At 41.0% G+C, this 17,019-nt stretch overlaps 4 protein-coding genes across 4 annotated transcripts; 1 reads left to right on the top strand and 3 right to left on the bottom strand.

The window, feature by feature from the left end:
• The first annotated feature begins 102 nt into the window (after positions 1-102).
• Positions 103-4,101, top strand: LOC116931739 (ribosomal protein S6 kinase beta-2). The gene is made up of 9 exons (XM_032939377.2): positions 103-374; positions 460-512; positions 598-1,053; positions 1,115-1,243; positions 1,317-1,407; positions 1,483-1,599; positions 1,665-1,796; positions 1,880-1,987; positions 2,055-4,101. The coding sequence occupies exons 1-9, from the start codon at positions 282-284 to the stop codon at positions 2,403-2,405; spliced, it is 1,530 nt and encodes a 509-aa protein (XP_032795268.1). The 5' UTR covers positions 103-281; the 3' UTR covers positions 2,406-4,101.
• LOC116931738 (SET domain-containing protein SmydA-8) lies at positions 3,789-6,432 on the bottom strand. Its single transcript, XM_032939375.2, is given in 9 exon segments — positions 3,789-4,328; positions 4,395-4,609; positions 4,678-4,954; positions 5,017-5,047; positions 5,049-5,100; positions 5,169-5,446; positions 5,510-5,659; positions 5,714-5,900; positions 5,965-6,432. Coding segments are annotated over 9 exon segments (1,593 nt in total). The 5' UTR covers positions 6,141-6,432; the 3' UTR covers positions 3,789-4,101.
• Positions 6,433-6,999: 567 nt separating this feature from the next.
• LOC123477057 lies at positions 7,000-9,482 on the bottom strand. Its single transcript, XM_045180287.1, has 8 exons — positions 9,100-9,482; positions 8,847-9,039; positions 8,625-8,777; positions 8,284-8,561; positions 8,140-8,219; positions 7,780-8,056; positions 7,501-7,715; positions 7,000-7,430 (listed from the first exon to the last, which is right to left on the bottom strand). Exons 1-8 carry the CDS (start codon positions 9,447-9,449, stop codon positions 7,198-7,200), a joined length of 1,779 nt encoding a protein of 592 aa, XP_045036222.1. The 5' UTR covers positions 9,450-9,482; the 3' UTR covers positions 7,000-7,197.
• A 1,623-nt stretch (positions 9,483-11,105) lies between these two features.
• Positions 11,106-13,939, bottom strand: LOC123477058 (SET domain-containing protein SmydA-8-like). Its single transcript, XM_045180288.1, has 8 exons — positions 13,137-13,939; positions 12,886-13,078; positions 12,654-12,806; positions 12,314-12,591; positions 12,182-12,261; positions 11,850-12,126; positions 11,578-11,792; positions 11,106-11,519 (listed from the first exon to the last, which is right to left on the bottom strand). Exons 1-8 carry the CDS (start codon positions 13,337-13,339, stop codon positions 11,287-11,289), a joined length of 1,632 nt encoding a protein of 543 aa, XP_045036223.1. The 5' UTR covers positions 13,340-13,939; the 3' UTR covers positions 11,106-11,286.
• Between the last annotated feature and the right edge of the window lie 3,080 nt (positions 13,940-17,019).

Below are 17,019 nucleotides of genomic sequence, written 5' to 3'. Positions count from 1 at the left end.
TAACCCTAAACTTATTTTAATAATTGATTATTTTCAACGTTGCTTATTGCGAAATTGTTTAAAATTCCCGATAGAGGCAACGTTGATCTTATATATTGCTCATTTGCTCTCACTGGCTAACTCGTGGCTTACGTTTTCCCTTCACAAACCTTCTGCTAGTCTGTGTTTTTGAGAAATTAGAGTTGATTCATCCAGTGAAGCCGTCATAGTATTTCATATCTCAAGGCGTTACGTTTTATATCTTACCTTTCAATGTAAAAGTTTTTCGTTCATTTCCCAAAATGGCTGGAGTTTTTGACATCGATATCAACGATTTGGATGGAAACAACGTGGAGCTTGACGGAGAGTCTGATGACGACGTGATTGAAGTTGAAGTAAGCTGCTTTCAAATTCGATTCAGGGTCAAGTTTGACCTGTAGCTTGGGAATAAGATTTCACATTCCATATTTGTTCATTTAGCAAGACCAGCTTGTTGACAAGGAACCATTCCTGCTTCCATCTTCCTATATGGAGTAAGTGCACCAATGATCTAGATTAAGTTATATTATACATCCACTATAGAAGGTTTCAACAACACAATTATGTGTTTACCTATAGCTCGCCAGATGTTGAGGCTGTTCAGATTTCTGAGACTACAGTAAACCCTGGTGCAGAAAAAACAGGGCCTCAGGATTTTGAACTGAGACGTGTATTGGGGAGGGGTGGTTATGGCAAAGTCTTCCAAGTGAGAAAGCTGACAGGCAAGGATTCTGGCCACATTTTTGCCATGAAGGTTTTGAAGAAAGCTACAATTGTGCGCAATCAAAAAGACACAGCACACACCAAAGCAGAGAGAAATATATTGGAGGCAGTCAAGCATCCATTCATTGTCGACCTTATTTATGCCTTTCAAACCGGAGGAAAACTTTATCTAATATTGGAGTATCTAAGTGGAGGTGAATTGTTTATGCATCTTGAACGTGAAGGAATATTTATGGAGGACACAGCAAGCTTCTATCTAGCAGAAATCATTCTTGCTTTAGAGCATCTCCATTGCCAAGGCATCATCTATCGGTAATTCCGTCTTGAATTATGGGTGTTGTGTTTCTGTCTAACCAACGAATTCTGACCTTAGTGATTTGAAACCTGAGAATATCTTATTGGATGCACACGGCCACGTCAAATTGACCGATTTTGGTTTATGCAAAGAATCTGTTGAAGACGGAGGCGTAACGCACACATTTTGTGGAACGATCGAATACATGTAAGTCAGTGAACTAAGAAAATATGAATTGGACCCAGTTAATCACGGCGAGTCGTGTGCGTATGTGCAATAGGGCTCCGGAGATTTTGACGAGGAGTGGCCACGGAAAAGCAGTAGATTGGTGGTCTCTTGGCGCCCTTATGTATGATATGTTGACTGGAGCGGTATGTATTTTAAAATCTTTCGCTTTTGACATTTGACCAATGGCCGTCAATCAAAGTTATCCTCTTCTTTTCTAGCCCCCATTTACGGCTGAAAATCGAAAGAAAACCATCGAGAAAATCCTGAAGGGAAAATTGAACCTTCCCCCTTATTTAACGCCAGACGCCCGTGATTTGATTCGCAGGCTGTTAAAGGTGGGTAGTGTATTTTCCCTTGTTTCAAATAATTTAGTTTATGATCCATGTTTTCGTCGATACAGAGAGGTGTTGTTTCGCGCCTGGGTAGTACAGTAGCAGACGGCGAGCCCGTACGAATGCACCCATTTTTCAAGACGATTGACTGGAATGAAGTGGCTTGTCGCAGACTGGAACCGCCCTTTAAACCTTGCCTTGTAAACTATCAGCATTTATTTGTCTTGATTCTATCGTCTTATCAGTTTATCTGACTCGTGTTATGCAATTTCCAAATGTTTAGGCTAGTGCCGACGACGTGTCTCAATTCGATACCCGTTTCACCAAGCAGACACCGATCGATTCGCCTGACGATTCCACTCTCAGTGAGAGTGCCAATATGGTTTTCCACGTAAATCCGAGTCAAACATAATGTTTTTTTTTTTCGTTGATAATAAAAAAAAACATGTATTAAACAGGGATTTACTTATGTTGCACCGTCTGTTCTGGAGGAGATGCATCGACCGCAAGTGATAAAGGCGCGATCACCTCGCAAAGGAATTTTCTCCCAAGCTCATAGTATGACGACTCCTTTCGGCGGACATCGCCAGCCATTGGCAGAAACGGCCGAACCATCCAATGGAGTTGCGTGTTCCAGGACTACTGGATTCTATTTGAATCCTATTGCGTCGCAACAGTTGCCACAAGAGTACATTGATGTCGAAGAAATGGTTTGGCATGACGAGTCGCCGTCCATTTCGGCGGCGACTATTCCCGGGTCCAGTCAGCACTTCTATCCCAGCAATTTTCCGCTACCGCCGCATTTATGATGCGACAGTGTGTTTTTTTGTTTTTTGTTTTTTTTTCGCCTTCGCGATAGATCAATAGTTTCACTGGACTATTATTACAACTATTACTAATTCTATTACTACGCTAGATATAAATTGGGTCTCAACCTCGGCTCATTTCCCTCCCAACGCCCATGCGAAGCCAAAATGCAAAAGAATAAGAATTCAACGAGCTGTGAAATTTGTATAGTTCATAATAGCCAATAATCTGTTTTCCTCTTTCCTCTTGGATTTTTTCTTCGGGTAGCCCTTTTGGTGATCCCTACAAGAGACACCCTTTACCTACGTATATTACATTTCTCTTTCCCTGCCCCTTAACCCTAAATTCCTTTATCTAGCAACGTGACCCATTCAAAGCTGCGTTTTTTCCCCCTTTTTTTAAACTTTCCTCTTTATCTTGTTTTAGGTTTCCAAGTTTTTTCATCGATTTATTCCTTACTTTTGTCATCTAGGTCTTTTTTCTTCCTAAATTTTCGGTTGCTCTTATTGCTACCTACCCAAATTAACACTTTTTTTTCGCCCTCTTTATTCAGTGCCTTAAGTAAAAGCGAGATAACTTTAAAACATATTCCTTTTATAACACATCTTGCAAACAAAAATCGATCGTCTTTTTGTTCGTCTCCCAAATAAAAAACGTGAGCTTCAGGATGGACGAATTAGGCCCAGAAAGGATCAGGACTATGAAAGATGTCCATTTTGGTTATATTACTCAAAAGAGAAGAAAATTTACATTAAACATAGGAATAATAATCATAATAATTCAATAGGAGCTAAAAGAAATTGGAGGTGGGAACGTGACGATCTCTTCGTCGCTAATGTTTTTTCTCCCCCTAACTCCGCCCCCATACCCCCCAATTTTTTTTCACTTTAATTTATCCAACATTTTTCTTTTTCAAGCGTGTCGTGATTTGTTTGTTATATCGTCCCGAATTACTTCCCTCATTCTTCATTTTTCGTATTTTTTTTTCTCTCCTTCCTGTTCGTCGACTTTACAACTCCAGAAAGCTCAAAAATGACTTCCCACCCGATATGGAACTTCTTGTGTTGGTGTCGGTTCAATGTTGAACATGCAGTGGTTAGGGGGATACACGAACATATCGAATGCCCCATTTAAAATGCTTGGAAGCGATTACCTAATTATTTTCATTTGCATCCTTTTTTTCTTTTCTATTTAGATTACGAAAAAATATCCGTTAATTTGAAAAGTCAAATAGTTCAGGCGACCAGCGCTTTCATGTCTCTCCTCCAGCAACTAACATTTCGCGACTTGATGATTTGCGAAGATGTACAGATTTTGACACATCAATTTCTTCTCCCTTCATTTTCCTTACTTGATATGTGGACGCGCTGAATATCCATTTTTTGTTAATTTGCCTCGTGAAGAGTGTCGTTTATTGTTTTCCTTTTTTTTTTATTAACGAAAGCGCTTTCGCGATAGAGAAAACACAAATAGAAAACGAGAGGAAAAGCGTCGGAGGGTGCAGTTGGAGATGACGAAAAGATTAGATTGTAAAACAAGCAAAACATTTTCTTTTTCCTTTTGTGCGTCTGTATGTGTGCAAATTCTTGTCCGTCTTTGCCTCTCCCCGATAAGAAATCAATTCCCCCCATTGTATACGTGTTATAATTTTTTTTTTTCTCTTTTTTCAATGACGCAAATAAACGGTATGGAGAGCAATTAGAGGGAAGCGATCCAGCGTTGGATTTGATTTAGGGCCTGTACAGCACAAGCAGCTCCTTCGGTTGAGGCTGGATCTTCGAGCAAAAGTATTTTTGTCGCTTCCGACAAGATGGCCTCAACAGCAACGATCCTTTCTTTAAATTCCGCCAACGTGCAATGCCCAGCTTCATACGTCCGCTTGGCCAGCAACAACATCGGCGCATACAACTCGTAAAGGGTAACTCCTAATTTAATCGGTTAAAAACAGAATCGAAATTTTAAAAAAACTATTTTTAGGAAGTGCGACAGACCTCTGAGTCGAGTGAGCCCAGGTTCGACTACATCGGCGACGGATAATAACTGTTGACAAATGGAAACTTTACGTTCCAGCTGTTCCATCGTCAAGGTGTTGAGTAAGTAACGTTCGTCTCGGCCGTACAGTTGGCTCAGAGATTGCCTGACACTCGTGAACAAAAAATGATTGGGATGGAGCGACGAGGCGTTTCGGCTAAGAAATTCTTCCAACCTAATTCGTAAATCGATTGAAACAAAAACCAAAAAAAAATTACTTCGTCTAATGGATTCGCCACTTACTTGTCAACGTCCTTAGGCCCAATGTTCTCAAATTCTTCTTTCAGTTGGTCAATCAATTGGGTCACAACAGCTGCGTCTAATTGATAAGAGCAGGGAGAACATTGCCATTCGGTTTCGTTCTCTTCCAGTGGCCGGATTGGAAGCATGATGCCAATCGGACATCTGGGGCAACGTAGAGCTGATAAAAACGTCAAACATTCCGTCGGATCTGAGCAACGGGGACAATCACATTCGAACATTTTGCTCTGACGTAAAACGGATCGCCGATCATTCGTCCCTATATTTTAATAGTTTTATAGACTTTTAATTGAAACTTACTCGAGCGGGAAAGAAACGTACCATCTAGCGGAAGGGTGTAAGTTGTGAATAGCTTGTTCGCCTTTCTTGATGGGAACTGAGGCACGAACGGTCATTTCGTAAGTACTACACGAACGTTCGGTATTGAATCAGTTACTATTTCACGGTACATGCAAATTTGACGCCCAAATTACTTGGAGTCGATGACGTGATGCGTGTTCGATACGCATCTATGAGACATCATGGATGCTATGGGGAAAAGGCCCAATATTTGCTGACGTTTGCTACCGGGCAGGCGAATTTCAAAGGCGTTGACGTCCAGCACACCGCAAGCCGCGTGAATTTCTTCTTCGCTAAATTGATTGGCCAATCCACAAACGTTGCGAAGAAATTGAACGATATTCACCTGATAAATTCTCCACATTTGCGTCTGTCGACGTAGATCATTGTGATGCACCAATCCACTGAATGCCTATCAATTGGTAAGCTAATTCAGTTTGGAAGTCTTTAATTAAAAAAACCGGTTGCCAAATACCTCAAACAGTTTCGGCTGTGTATTTTTTAACAAAATACCTCTGAGCGGAGTGATGCATTGGTAGACTGGGTGGGATTTGCTCATATCGTTGATGCTAATGCACGATCTTGCCCGGCTCAAAACGACGCATTCCGCTTCGTGTTCAGGACTCTGTTCAAATAGATTGACAGTTTTGTGAGATTGAAACATCAGTTAGAAAATTACCTTGGCGCATTGCTCTTGGCAAAATGGGAAATTGCATCCAGGGCATCTGAAGAGACTGGCCACACTATCTAGACTCGTAAAGCACTTAAGACAACATGGCCGGCATCCCTGTTTCGGCCCTACGATGGTAGCGTTCTCTCCAAAAATAATTTCTCCAGGTTTTAGGTTTCTCGTAGCAACTAAACAGCTGTTGCACAATACATCTTTGAAAATATTAAAAAATTTAGGAACTTGTAACGCTTTTCTTATACCGTCCGAATTTCTCGTTGGAAACAATCTGGTATGGTTTGCAGGACGTCTTGTGGGTGGACCATTCTTTGTTCTGGTATTCCATTTCAAAGTTAAACGCTTCTCCGCATCCGACACAAATTTGCGACGATTTTGCTCGAAACAAATTGCAAGTGATTGGCGATTCTTCGAGACTCATGCTGACCTCAGTCAAGTACGGTAACTAACCAATAACCCCCGGATGCTGGACGTAAACTTGCGACTCTTCTTGGTGCCTACGTGGTTCGAAATGAAAACACTCTTTGTATCTTTACTTCACTCTTCTGGTCAAGGGGCTAGCTTTTAAGGTTTGTTTTCATTGGCTCACGTTGGTCGGAGGCGATGAGCTTTGGAATGAAGAGCCAAATGTTTTTTTTAGCGGCAAACAATGTCATCAACTCATCCGTCAACTTCACTAAATCGCGGCCATCTTCCGCATTTCGTCTGAATAGTGAGGCCGCACGTAGGTATACGAGTTTTGTTCGACTTTTTGTTGCGTCGCAGTGCGATTGAGGAATTCACACATTTCAACACGTTTCGTGACATTGTCGTTGGGTGAAAAAAACACGTAAAACGTGCCGTGGGCGGGCTCTATTTTCTCCGGTTTTCCCGGTGAGTTCAGTCGCAGTTTGAACGTGCGACGTGGCCCGCCAAACATTCCCAGCATCAGGTAATACCTTACAGTTCACTGGTTTCACTCTCTTGCGAAATTAACGAATATGCAATTTATTTAGCGTGATAAATCATCGGTTTTAATGTTTGACTCCCGAATGAGGAAACACAATTAATTATTGGTTAGTTTCCACCGTGTTTTATGTCTTAATTCATTCGTTTCAGAACATCATTTGTCACGCCCCTGCTCTTCTAAACGACGAGCACCAAGAGTTTGGCAACCTTTTTTCTTTCGAAAGGGGAAGAGTTCAGTAAAAGACACAAATTGCGTCCCCGTCCTTCTTACCTTCCCGATGTTTTGACGTCGGGCTGTTTCCAGCCACAGTTGAGCAATGAAAAGAACGTGATTCAACGTCAGCCATGAAACGTGGGGAAAGGTCAAGCAACTGGCCATTTATTGTTCTCGTTATCCTCTAGTTAATACGCTTTTCTATTGTTAGACTGAAACGTGGCATAAACAAAAGGCAGACTGTGTTATGGACAATGGTAGACAGTATTGACATTGGGGCATCTGCTGGTGGACGACATTCTTGCCAGTACGTTTGTCACATGGTAAGAATCCAACGTTGAATTTGGCACAGGGATTGAACAGCTGCCATACCCATGGCTCCTTCGCTTGACGATGGATCTTCCAGTGAGAGGATTTTCGTCGCTTCCGATAAGATGCTGCGAACGGTTTCAATCTTTTCCTTCAGTTCGGTGGGCGTGCAATGCCCCGCCTCAAATATTTTTCTTGCCATCAATAACATTGGGGCGTGCATTTCGTACAGCGTCACGCCTAATGTCACAACACTTGAACATTAATGGATTTGTTTGAGATAAAACTCGGGGTTTGGAAAGAAACGAACCTCTGATTCGAGTGAGTCCAGGCTCGACGATATCCGCGACAGCCATCAGTTGCTGGCAGATGGAGACTTTTCGTTCCAGCTGTTCCATCGTTAAAGTGTTGAGTAAATAACGTTCATCTCTGCCGTATAATTGGCTCAATGATTGCCTGGCACTAGTGAACAGGTAATGATTGGGGTGGAGCAGTGAGGCGTATCGACTGAGAAATTCTTCGAATCTATTCGGTGAATTGATCCGTCAAGAAGAAGCAAAAATAATTCAAAGTTTTCTATTGTTTATACTTTTCTACGTCGTTAGGTCCAATAGCTTCAAATTTTTCCATGATTTTGTTGATTAATCGATTCACTATGGCAGCTGTTAATTGATAAGTACATTGAGAACATTGCCATTGGGTGTCCTTCTCTTCCAGTGGCCGGATGGGCAGTACGGCGCCAGTCGGGCATTTCGGGCAACGCAGAGCGGACAAAAAAGTAGAACATTCCGTCGGATCGGAGCAACGAAGACAACGGCATTCAAACAATTTACTCTGACGCAACACAGATCGTCTTACTATCGTCCCTGCATCAACAGCACAAAACAAAACAAAAACAGGTACATTTTTAAAACGATCATTTTTGCAGTGCGTGTTTAGACTGACGAACCTTCTAGAGGCAAAGTATAACTAGCGAATATCTGCTCGCCTTCCTTGATTGCAACTGAGGCTCGAACGGTCATCCGATAACTAGAAAATGCAATTACAAAAATAAAACCTGTTTCATTTCAAAGGTGACGGTGATGCTCATCACTTGGCATCGATGACATGATGCGTGTTGGCAACGCAGTTATGGGACATCATGGATGCTAACGTAAAAACACCTAATGCTTCTCTGTTGTTGTGTCCAAACAGCCGGACTTCGTACGAGTTGATGTCTAGAGCTCCGCAAGTCGAGTGAATCTCTTCTTCGCTGAACTGATCGGCCACGCCGCAAATTGTGCGAAGGAATTCGACGACGTTGACTTGATAGACGTCCCACATGTCAGTCTGCCGACGCAGGTCGTTGTGGTGTTCCAGTTCGCTGAATGCCTAATCACACATTTAAGCAAGTTCTAAATAAGGTAAATTGTTGTGTACAAAACATTTGAATGCCTGAAATAATTGAGGCTGTGTGGTTTTCAGTAAAAGACACCTAAGCGGAAGAATGCAGAGGTAAATCGGATGAAATTTGCTCATGTCGTTGATGGTGACGTGCAATTTGGCACGACTTAAAATGAGGCACTCTGCTGAAAGGTGTTCGGAGCTCTGAAGACGTCAGCGGGAAACGATCGTTATTTTGAATCAAATTTTCAATTGTATAACTTTCGCATCTACCTTGGCACATTTTTCTTGGCAAAATGGGAAATTGCATCCAGGACACCGGAAGAGACTGGCTTCTTCGACATTCTCTAAACTCGTGTAACACGTAAGACAACAAGGCAGACTGCCTTGTTTCGGTCCTGTCATAATTGCTTTTTCTCTAAATATTATTTCTCTGGGTTTGATGTTCTTCGATGCCACCATACAACTGCAAATTGAACAACAATTAAATGAGGAACATAGGGGAAAATTATGGAAGGAGATGCACCGTCCAAATTTCTCGTCGAACACAACTTTATAGGGTTTGCACTGGCTTTTATGACTAGATGACCAATGTTGTTTCTGATGTTCTTTAGAGCAGTAAGCGATTTCACCACAACCGCTACAAATTTGCGAGGCTTTCGCACGGCACACGGCGCACAATTTACTTGCATTGGCTGACGATTCTGGTCGATTCATGATCAATTTCCAAAGTGTACTGGTGAATAAAAAGAATTGCGACCTGCCAGCGTAAGATCTGACGTTCCCGCACGACAGCCTCGGAATATGTAGACCTTTGATACGAAGCGTCTGGAAATTTCCTCTACTTTTTCGGCATATTGCGTCTCGTACTGCCATTGGACGAAATCCCGTTTTATTTTGGTTGTGTTTCAAAACTCTTACACGTGAGAGCGATTTATTTATTCTTTTTTGTCTTGATTTTAACGGACAGCAGTCGGGCTAAAATTGAAAAGGAAATTCTATTTTCATATAGGCGTTGGCCAAGATGAGTTCGTTTGCTGGCACACATCACCACGTCGATGATTGGCTAGACAACATAAAGTCGCACAAGTTTCAAATTTTATCATTTCGACGACATACAATGTCGTAAGCTCATCCATTTCGACAACCTCAGACGGAATACCTCAAGATTCCCCCGCTCCCGATCGTAGAAAACGGTTTAAAAAGACGATTGTTGCATAGGATATTGTGAAACTGGAGTCTTGTTTTATTGATGTTTACTTGGATTCTACGCATCGAGCGAGCCGTCGTGAATATCTTGCATTCTCCCACGTCGCACTTGTTTGCGGCTATTTTTAGGCGTATGTCTCATCGACACGTGCGGTTTCGATGCGCTTTCTACCAAAATAATAAACAACCTTGTTGGGGAACGTGAAACGCGCTGATGGCGGCTGTCACACAGTTTACGGATGAGCTTAATTTAGTTGATTCAAGATTTTTAGAGCCAGTTAGTTCCATTATAGATGTGGCCGTCTCGATTTGTTGGCTACATCTTGTGGTTATCATATATCTTTTGTTCAGTCCTATAAATGTCGTCGATTATTTTGTGAGACGCGTTGATTGATCAACTACATCCGAATACAATCCGAAGAAAAAGCTGTCTTCTTATTCGTGAAGAAATCTTACGTTAATTATACGTTAAGATTTTTAGTTGGGGCATCTCGCAGATTGCTCTCGGGAATTATTCGCTATAATCAAACATTCATTCTTTTTTGGTTTAAGCATTGACTTTATGAAATCGTATTTTTAGTTTATGAAAAGACTTTGCCAATGCACTCGCAGCAGGAGTTAGTAACAAAATCATAATTTTTATACTAAAAAAAAAAGATTGGCCCACACCATCAACATACAACAACCGCGTTTATATCTGATGTAGTCTTAAGTCATATCACTGATGCGATTCAGCAAATAATTGTCATGAATAAATGATCGATATACTCGTCTAAGGATAATGCAAAATCCCTAAATTTCACATCTGTCATTAAAGATCTCCTTCCCGTGGTTTCTGTGGCCTTCAACCCCTCATCACCCATCGAAAGATAGTTTCTTTTATAACAGCGGAAAGATCGCCATTCCTCTTCTTCCAAATGACCCATTGAAAATTTACTTTTCTCAAATTTTCTATTCATGCGTAAGCAATTTTCGTATTCCCATCCTCGTTTCAAACACCTTCCGTAAATCGATAAAATGAAAGGTAAAAAAAAAAAAGGTGTGGGTACACAAAATCCTTTATGCTGCACGTGTCGTTTTCAGTTTTTGATCGCCAGGACGAACTTTCCAAGGTGACATCTGGTTTTAAGGACAGTGTGCTTTATCATTTCCTGGGCAGCGTCCAAGACGAGTGGGTGTCTCCAATTATTACGTCAGATTTCGGTAATAGTTGCAATTTGAACGACCCATCTATTGCCATTTTTATTTTTCTCTCTTACGAAAAGGTTTAAAATTAAAAGATAAACGTCTGTATGTATACCGCTGATGAATTGTAGAACAAACTGTAGAACTAACTGTGTAATTTTCTCAAACAAAACGACAATGCGATTAGCTTTAGTGAGGATCTCATTTGATGAGGTAAGTTAACTCGAATTTCAAATCACCATCGTCTTTCGAATGGGTACGTCACTCGCAACTCAAATAACTGAGTCAAATAATTGAATTTATTCTTCTCAATAAGATGTCACATTGAAGAAATCCAACGCTGGATTTGGTCCAGCGCTTGAACAGCCGCCGTGCCCATTGCTCCTTCCGTCGAGGCTGGATCTTCCAGCGATAGGATTCTCGTAGCTTCAGCCAAGATACTCCGGACGGCTTCGATCTTTTCTTTGAATTCCGCAGAGGTGCACTGCCCAGCTTCGAACGTTCTTCTGGCCATCAACAACATTGGAGCGTGCATTTCGTACAACGTCACTCCTGTATACAGTTGAACAATCCAGGTAAGTGTTCATTTGTTGTGATTAAAAGGACTAACCTCTGATTCGAGTGAGACCAGGTTCGACTATATTTGCGACCGATAACAATTGCTGACAGATGGAAATTTTCCGTTCCAGCTGTTCCATCGTCAAACTGTTGAGTAAGAAACGTTCATCTCTGCCGTATAATTGACTCAATGATTGTCTGGCACTGGTGAACAAGAAATGATTGGGATGAACAAGTGTGGCGTGCCTTTTGAGGAATTCTTCGAACCTGTTTCATCATCCATGAAAATAATTCAAATAACTTCATCTATTACTTAATTCGTACTTTTCCACTTCATTAGGTCCGATGGCCTCGAACTCTTCCTTAAGTTTATCGACCACTCGATTGACTACGATGGCCGTGAGCTTATAAGAGCATTGCGAACATTGCCATGGAGTTTCCTTTTCTTCTAGTGGCCGGATGGGTAGAACAAAACCGGTGGAGCATTTTTGGCAACGAAGGGCGCTCAAGTAAGTCGAGCATTCCGTTGGATCTGAACAGCGAGCGCAATCGCATTCAAACAATTTGCTCTGGCGCAACAGAGCTCGACGTTCTCTTGTTCCTGCATTGACGGTTAAATTTAATTCCATGTTGCAATCGCAATTGGATCTATTTACCTTCTAATGCCAGTGCGTAACTTGAAAATACTTGTTCGCCTCTCATGATAGGAACAGAAGCTCGGACAGTCATCTGATAACTGGAAATTCAATTAATGTCGTGTGATTTAATCGTAAAATTCAGGGACTTACTTTCCGTCGATGACGTGATTCATGTTGGACACGCAGTTGTGCGACATCATGGACGCGAGTGGGAAAACGCCCAGCACTCGTTGCTGGCCACTGTTGGGAGGCCGGATTTCGTAGGCGTTGACGTCTAAAGCTCCACAGGCAGAATGGATTTCCTCCTCGGTAAATTGATCCGATAATTCGCAAACTTTGTGCAGAAATTCGACGACGTTAACCTGGTAGACGCCCCAGAATTCCGTTTTTCGACGCAAGTTATTGTGATCCTCGAGTCCTTTGAATGGCTAATTAAATTTTCATTAGTCTTTTAGGAGCTACATTATTTAAATATTCGCCCTAAATTTACCTCGAATAGTTTTGGCTGCGTCGTTTTCAACAAAAGACCTCTGAGTGGAGAGATGCATTGGTAAACTGGGTGCGATTTCGTCATGTCAGTTATGGTAATGCGGGACTTTGTTTTGCTTAAAACCGAACACTCTGCTTCGCTGTGTACAGAGTTCTGTTATTTTTCCATGGTCAAAATTGCCGAAACGGTTACGATTTTGTTTAAAAGCTTAGATTTGCAATGTTTCGTATACCTTGGCACATTTCTCTTGGCAAAATGGAAAATTGCATCCAGGGCATCGGAAAAGACTGGCTTCTTCAACATTCTCCAAACTCGTGTAACACGTAAGACAACATGGCAGACAACCTTGTTTCGGTCCTGTCATAATTGCCTTTTCTCTAAATATTATTTCTCCAGGTTTGATATTCTTCGATGCCACCATACAACTGCAAATTGAACAACAATTACATAAGGACTGTAAAGAAAATTCTGAAGGACGCATACCGCCCAAATTTCTCGTCAAAGACTATTTTGTAAGGTTTGCACTGGGTTTTGTGGATTAGCCAATGTTGTTTTTGATGTTCTTTGGCACAATAAGCGATTTCACCACATCCGCCACACATTTGCGAGGCTTTTGCACGACACACGGCGCACACTTTACTTCCATTGGCCGGCGATTCCGGTCGATTCATTTTCATCCCACTCATCAAATTATATATGATCACAGTAAAAGTTATCACGCTTCTTCAAAGACTAGTACAACAATGCCACCGTTCACAGCACGATTAGATTTTGGTTGTGCAGTGCAAACGTCGTCTGACACGACCCGTCTAGATTTTTCTTCGCTTTCTCGTGCTATCTGGAGTTTCCTTGTTGATGCTAAATTTAGAGTCTCACAACTTTAAACACGTTTACACGCACAGATGCGTGGCCATTTTGTCTCTACATGCAACCCCTCCCCTCATCCAGGAGCGTGAACGTATAGGGGGTGAACAGACGGTTCTCGGCATTATATTCTATTTCCATATGTCTGTTTCCCGGCTATGAGGTTTATCCATACTCGGTCTGGCGCCAGATCATTTTAGCTGCTCGTTATTATCGAGAACAACATTGGAGTAGGTCAAATTCTGAAATCACGAAAAGAAAAAAAATATTAGCGAAAGTTGTGATTATAAGGAAATTTGATACACAATATCGAGCGTTTGCATATTTTTTTAAAACGCCCATAAAAATGCAGACGTAAAGGCGTTCCCCATTCTCTGTATGTGCGCTTTATTTCTTCTCCGAAGGTCTATTGTACGTAAGAAAGCAATATAATCATATAGCTTCTGGCCCTTTTGTTATGCAATCTCCCCTTCAGAAAAAAGAAGGACGTGATAACACACCTTGTGTGTCGACCAAGTTTACACAATGAAGAAGGTTTGTCTCTTGCACACACAATCCCTAAAATATAGCACACCAAAACATAATCTTTATCTTCTCCCTATATACATTTTTCTTTTGAAGAAATGGAAAAGACGTTTACGTATTATTATTGTACATTCTACATGTTCAAAATGGCACCGGGTGGTCTTTTCTTTTCCGAAACAGATAAGAGTCTTATCTTTGAGAGAATAACTATATTAAGTATTACTTGTGTTGAGGTTACTACCCTGAAACCTTATACACGTGTTGGGCCTATAAGCCTTTTGACATAATGCGCTGGTAATCCTTGAGTGCATTTAAAATCTGGCTATTTCAAACAGAAATATTCTCGGCCGACTGATGATCTAAATATCTAATAAATTGAGGAAAGAATTAAGAATCGGAACGAAAAGAAGCCAACCGCATGCTGCTGTAACACTGTTTACTCTAAATCCTCCGTTAGATGGAAAAACAATTGTGTATTTAGGCTACAAGGTATGGACGTTCTGTTCGACGTCGTCGTGTACTAAATATTTCACGGCAGCAGAAATAGGGCGTGATGCGCGTAAAACCATCAGTCCCGTGACCTCATTCCCGCGCATTCACTGCATCCAACTTTTTTGTCCCCTCTCAAAACAATGTTTCTGCAGTCCTCATTTGTACTAATCGAGGGCTCCTCTTCGCATTTTTCTCACCCATGTCAATTTGACCTACAGAATTTTTCCCTTTTTTTTTTTTTATTGTTGTCTCATGTCACACAGCGTGTGCATTCGGCTTTAATTTTGCTTGGTTCCCTTACAGGAAACGTGTCATTTAAACTCAATCGTAAAAGTAGCATTTAATTGGCTTTCTTTTGACGTGTCTGAACATGTAGAAAGTCTCGTGAATGATGATGACGAAAATTAATGAAGACGAAAGCGGCAAACGTCAAACAATTGAAGGGGAGTCATTTTTCAAACGGGGGGTTTTGAATTTCAATGTCGCAATTTTTCGGGAAGCGTGACTGCGAATTTTTCCTTTGTTGGAGACGCATTTGAAATAAAATGCGTAATAAAATAGTAGCTATAATAACTTGCTAGTAGCACAGCTTGAGGGGGGGAACAATAATAAAAGGGGATCGTTATCGATATAATGTTTAAAAATTCCAAAAATTGTTTCCTGTTTTCCGACGAAAACCGCAAAAATGAGTCAACGGAACGTAGGAGTACAGCCGAACCTATGGGCGTTCACTGCATTTCATACTCGTGCACAACGGTATGTAATCACGAACTGCCTGGTTTAACCGATTGGAAAAAAAAAGCATTTTGAACGTGTTGGCGGGATTGTTGTCGCCAGAAATCTATAGGCGAAAGGAACAGAAAAAAAAAAAATTACTGGAGGGGCGTGTACCTCTGAATCTGTACTTCATTGAAAAGCGAAACAAAACGAGGATGGAGAAAATCACCGTATATCCGCCATCGTGATGTTCATTTTTTTTTGTTTCTTAAAAATTCAAAATGTTTTTCCGCTACGCCCCTTCTACATAATACCTATAGAGAAAACCGATGGCTCTCTTCGATGTGCGTTTGAATTTAAATCTAATGATATTCTGCTTAGGAATTTTCGTGAGTTGTATCAAATTTTCCCGCGGTCGATTCATTGACAAAGGATATAAGGAACTAGCCTGCTGTTGGATTGCATGTCGCCGGAGCAATTCCGACCGGCGAAGAATACACAGGAACTCATTAGTCTATAGATTTCTTGTATAGGTACACATCTTTTATTGACTTTGAACTTTTGAGGTTTTCCCTCTATATATATATGTACCCTATATATATATAGTACGTATATAGGGTAGCCTAGAATGTGACCGGTTTTTCTGGCTTACTATACAACCCGTTTGGGCATGTTTTCCGTTCTTATATTATGCATTCCCTTTCACATGCGTCCACTTTCTCCGACGATGCGTATGAGCCTCCAGCATTTTAGAGAAAGTATATAGTTGACTATTCAGATTCGAAAACTTGTTCTTTGTTATTTACTGGTATATAGATAAGAATTCAAAGTTTTGGTATACAACATCTGGTATAACATAAAGTGGAAGCTGTCTACAATCAACGTCACTCGCAAGTTATCTGGTGTGTTACTCTCGGGTTTGGATCCGACAGGCGAGAGATCTCAATGTGTCAAACCATCCAACTAAAAGAAAAAATACTTTTTTGTTCTAAAAAACCGGCTCATTACATGACAATAGACGATAATTCGATTTCTAACACCATGTTATTATAATAATGAAAGTGTGAGAGACGGAGGAAAAGGGAAAATCTCTGCAGAGAAAGAGAGAGTCTCCATTTGCAAACGATCATTCTGAAAATTGAATAACCATCCATCATCGTCTTGGGTGTAGTACACTTATATAAAAACAATCGAATAAATATCCAATGGCATTTCTTTATTTTCTCTCGCAGCATCGCGAGTTGGGTCTGATGAAATTCAATCCGCTGTTGAAAATCACACCCTCCTCTTGTTGCTGCTGCTGCTGTTGTTGATGAAATTAAAAAAGAAAAAAGGAAAGGAACAAGAAAATTATTTGATTTTCTATTTTGGTTGTTATTTCAACTCGCCAAGGACTCTCTGCCCGTATCACGTTTCATCTTAAATGGCCCTCCCATAGTCTTGTGATGAATATGGTGAGGAATAAGCTAATTGCAAACTAGCTAGTACTGCAACAGACCTTCGTAAATAATGAAGACAAGAAAAGTGGACCTTGGGCCAAAGGACATAGAGGAAGAGATGAAGGAGCAGCAGATGACAGTCGTTTATTATATTTGTTGAGGATATAGTGTGTCTTCGTTTAATTAGCAGCCAATGAAATCCAAGATGGAATCCGGCCAGCTGTGAATCTAGTTAATTAGCATGTCTTTTTATTCTCCTTTTTCGACGTGCTTCATCCATCATTCATCATTGATTTTTCTCACGGCGTGAAGAGATTACAAAAATGTTT

This window comes from Daphnia magna, linkage group LG10, assembly GCF_020631705.1.
Source record: "Daphnia magna isolate NIES linkage group LG10, ASM2063170v1.1, whole genome shotgun sequence".
NCBI classification, from domain to species: domain Eukaryota; kingdom Metazoa; phylum Arthropoda; class Branchiopoda; order Diplostraca; family Daphniidae; genus Daphnia; species Daphnia magna.
The sequence above is the reverse complement of the archived record's forward strand: the minus strand, read 5'-3'. Positions and strand labels throughout refer to the sequence as shown.

Excerpts from the sequence above, each read along its gene's own strand:
- LOC123477057 (XM_045180287.1), bottom strand. The coding sequence starts at position 9,449 with ATGGCAGTACGAGACGCAATATGCCGAAAAAGTAGAGGAAATTTCCAG. Across the intron at positions 9,040-9,099 it reads TTCGACGAGAAATTTGGACG|TTGTATGGTGGCATCGAAGA; the intron begins GTGCATCTCCTT and ends TTCAATTTGCAG. Across the intron at positions 8,778-8,846 it reads GCCAAGAAAAATGTGCCAAG|AGCTCCGAACACCTTTCAGC; the intron begins GTAGATGCGAAA and ends TGACGTCTTCAG.
- LOC116931739 (XM_032939377.2), top strand. The coding sequence starts at position 282 with ATGGCTGGAGTTTTTGACATCGATATCAACGATTTGGATGGAAACAAC. Across the intron at positions 375-459 it reads ACGACGTGATTGAAGTTGAA|CAAGACCAGCTTGTTGACAA; the intron begins GTAAGCTGCTTT and ends TTGTTCATTTAG. Across the intron at positions 1,988-2,054 it reads GTGCCAATATGGTTTTCCAC|GGATTTACTTATGTTGCACC; the intron begins GTAAATCCGAGT and ends TGTATTAAACAG.
- LOC123477058 (XM_045180288.1), bottom strand. The coding sequence starts at position 13,339 with ATGAGTGGGATGAAAATGAATCGACCGGAATCGCCGGCCAATGGAAGT. Across the intron at positions 12,262-12,313 it reads AATCACGTCATCGACGGAAA|TTATCAGATGACTGTCCGAG; the intron begins GTAAGTCCCTGA and ends TTGAATTTCCAG. Across the intron at positions 12,127-12,181 it reads TTACGCACTGGCATTAGAAG|GAACAAGAGAACGTCGAGCT; the intron begins GTAAATAGATCC and ends CCGTCAATGCAG.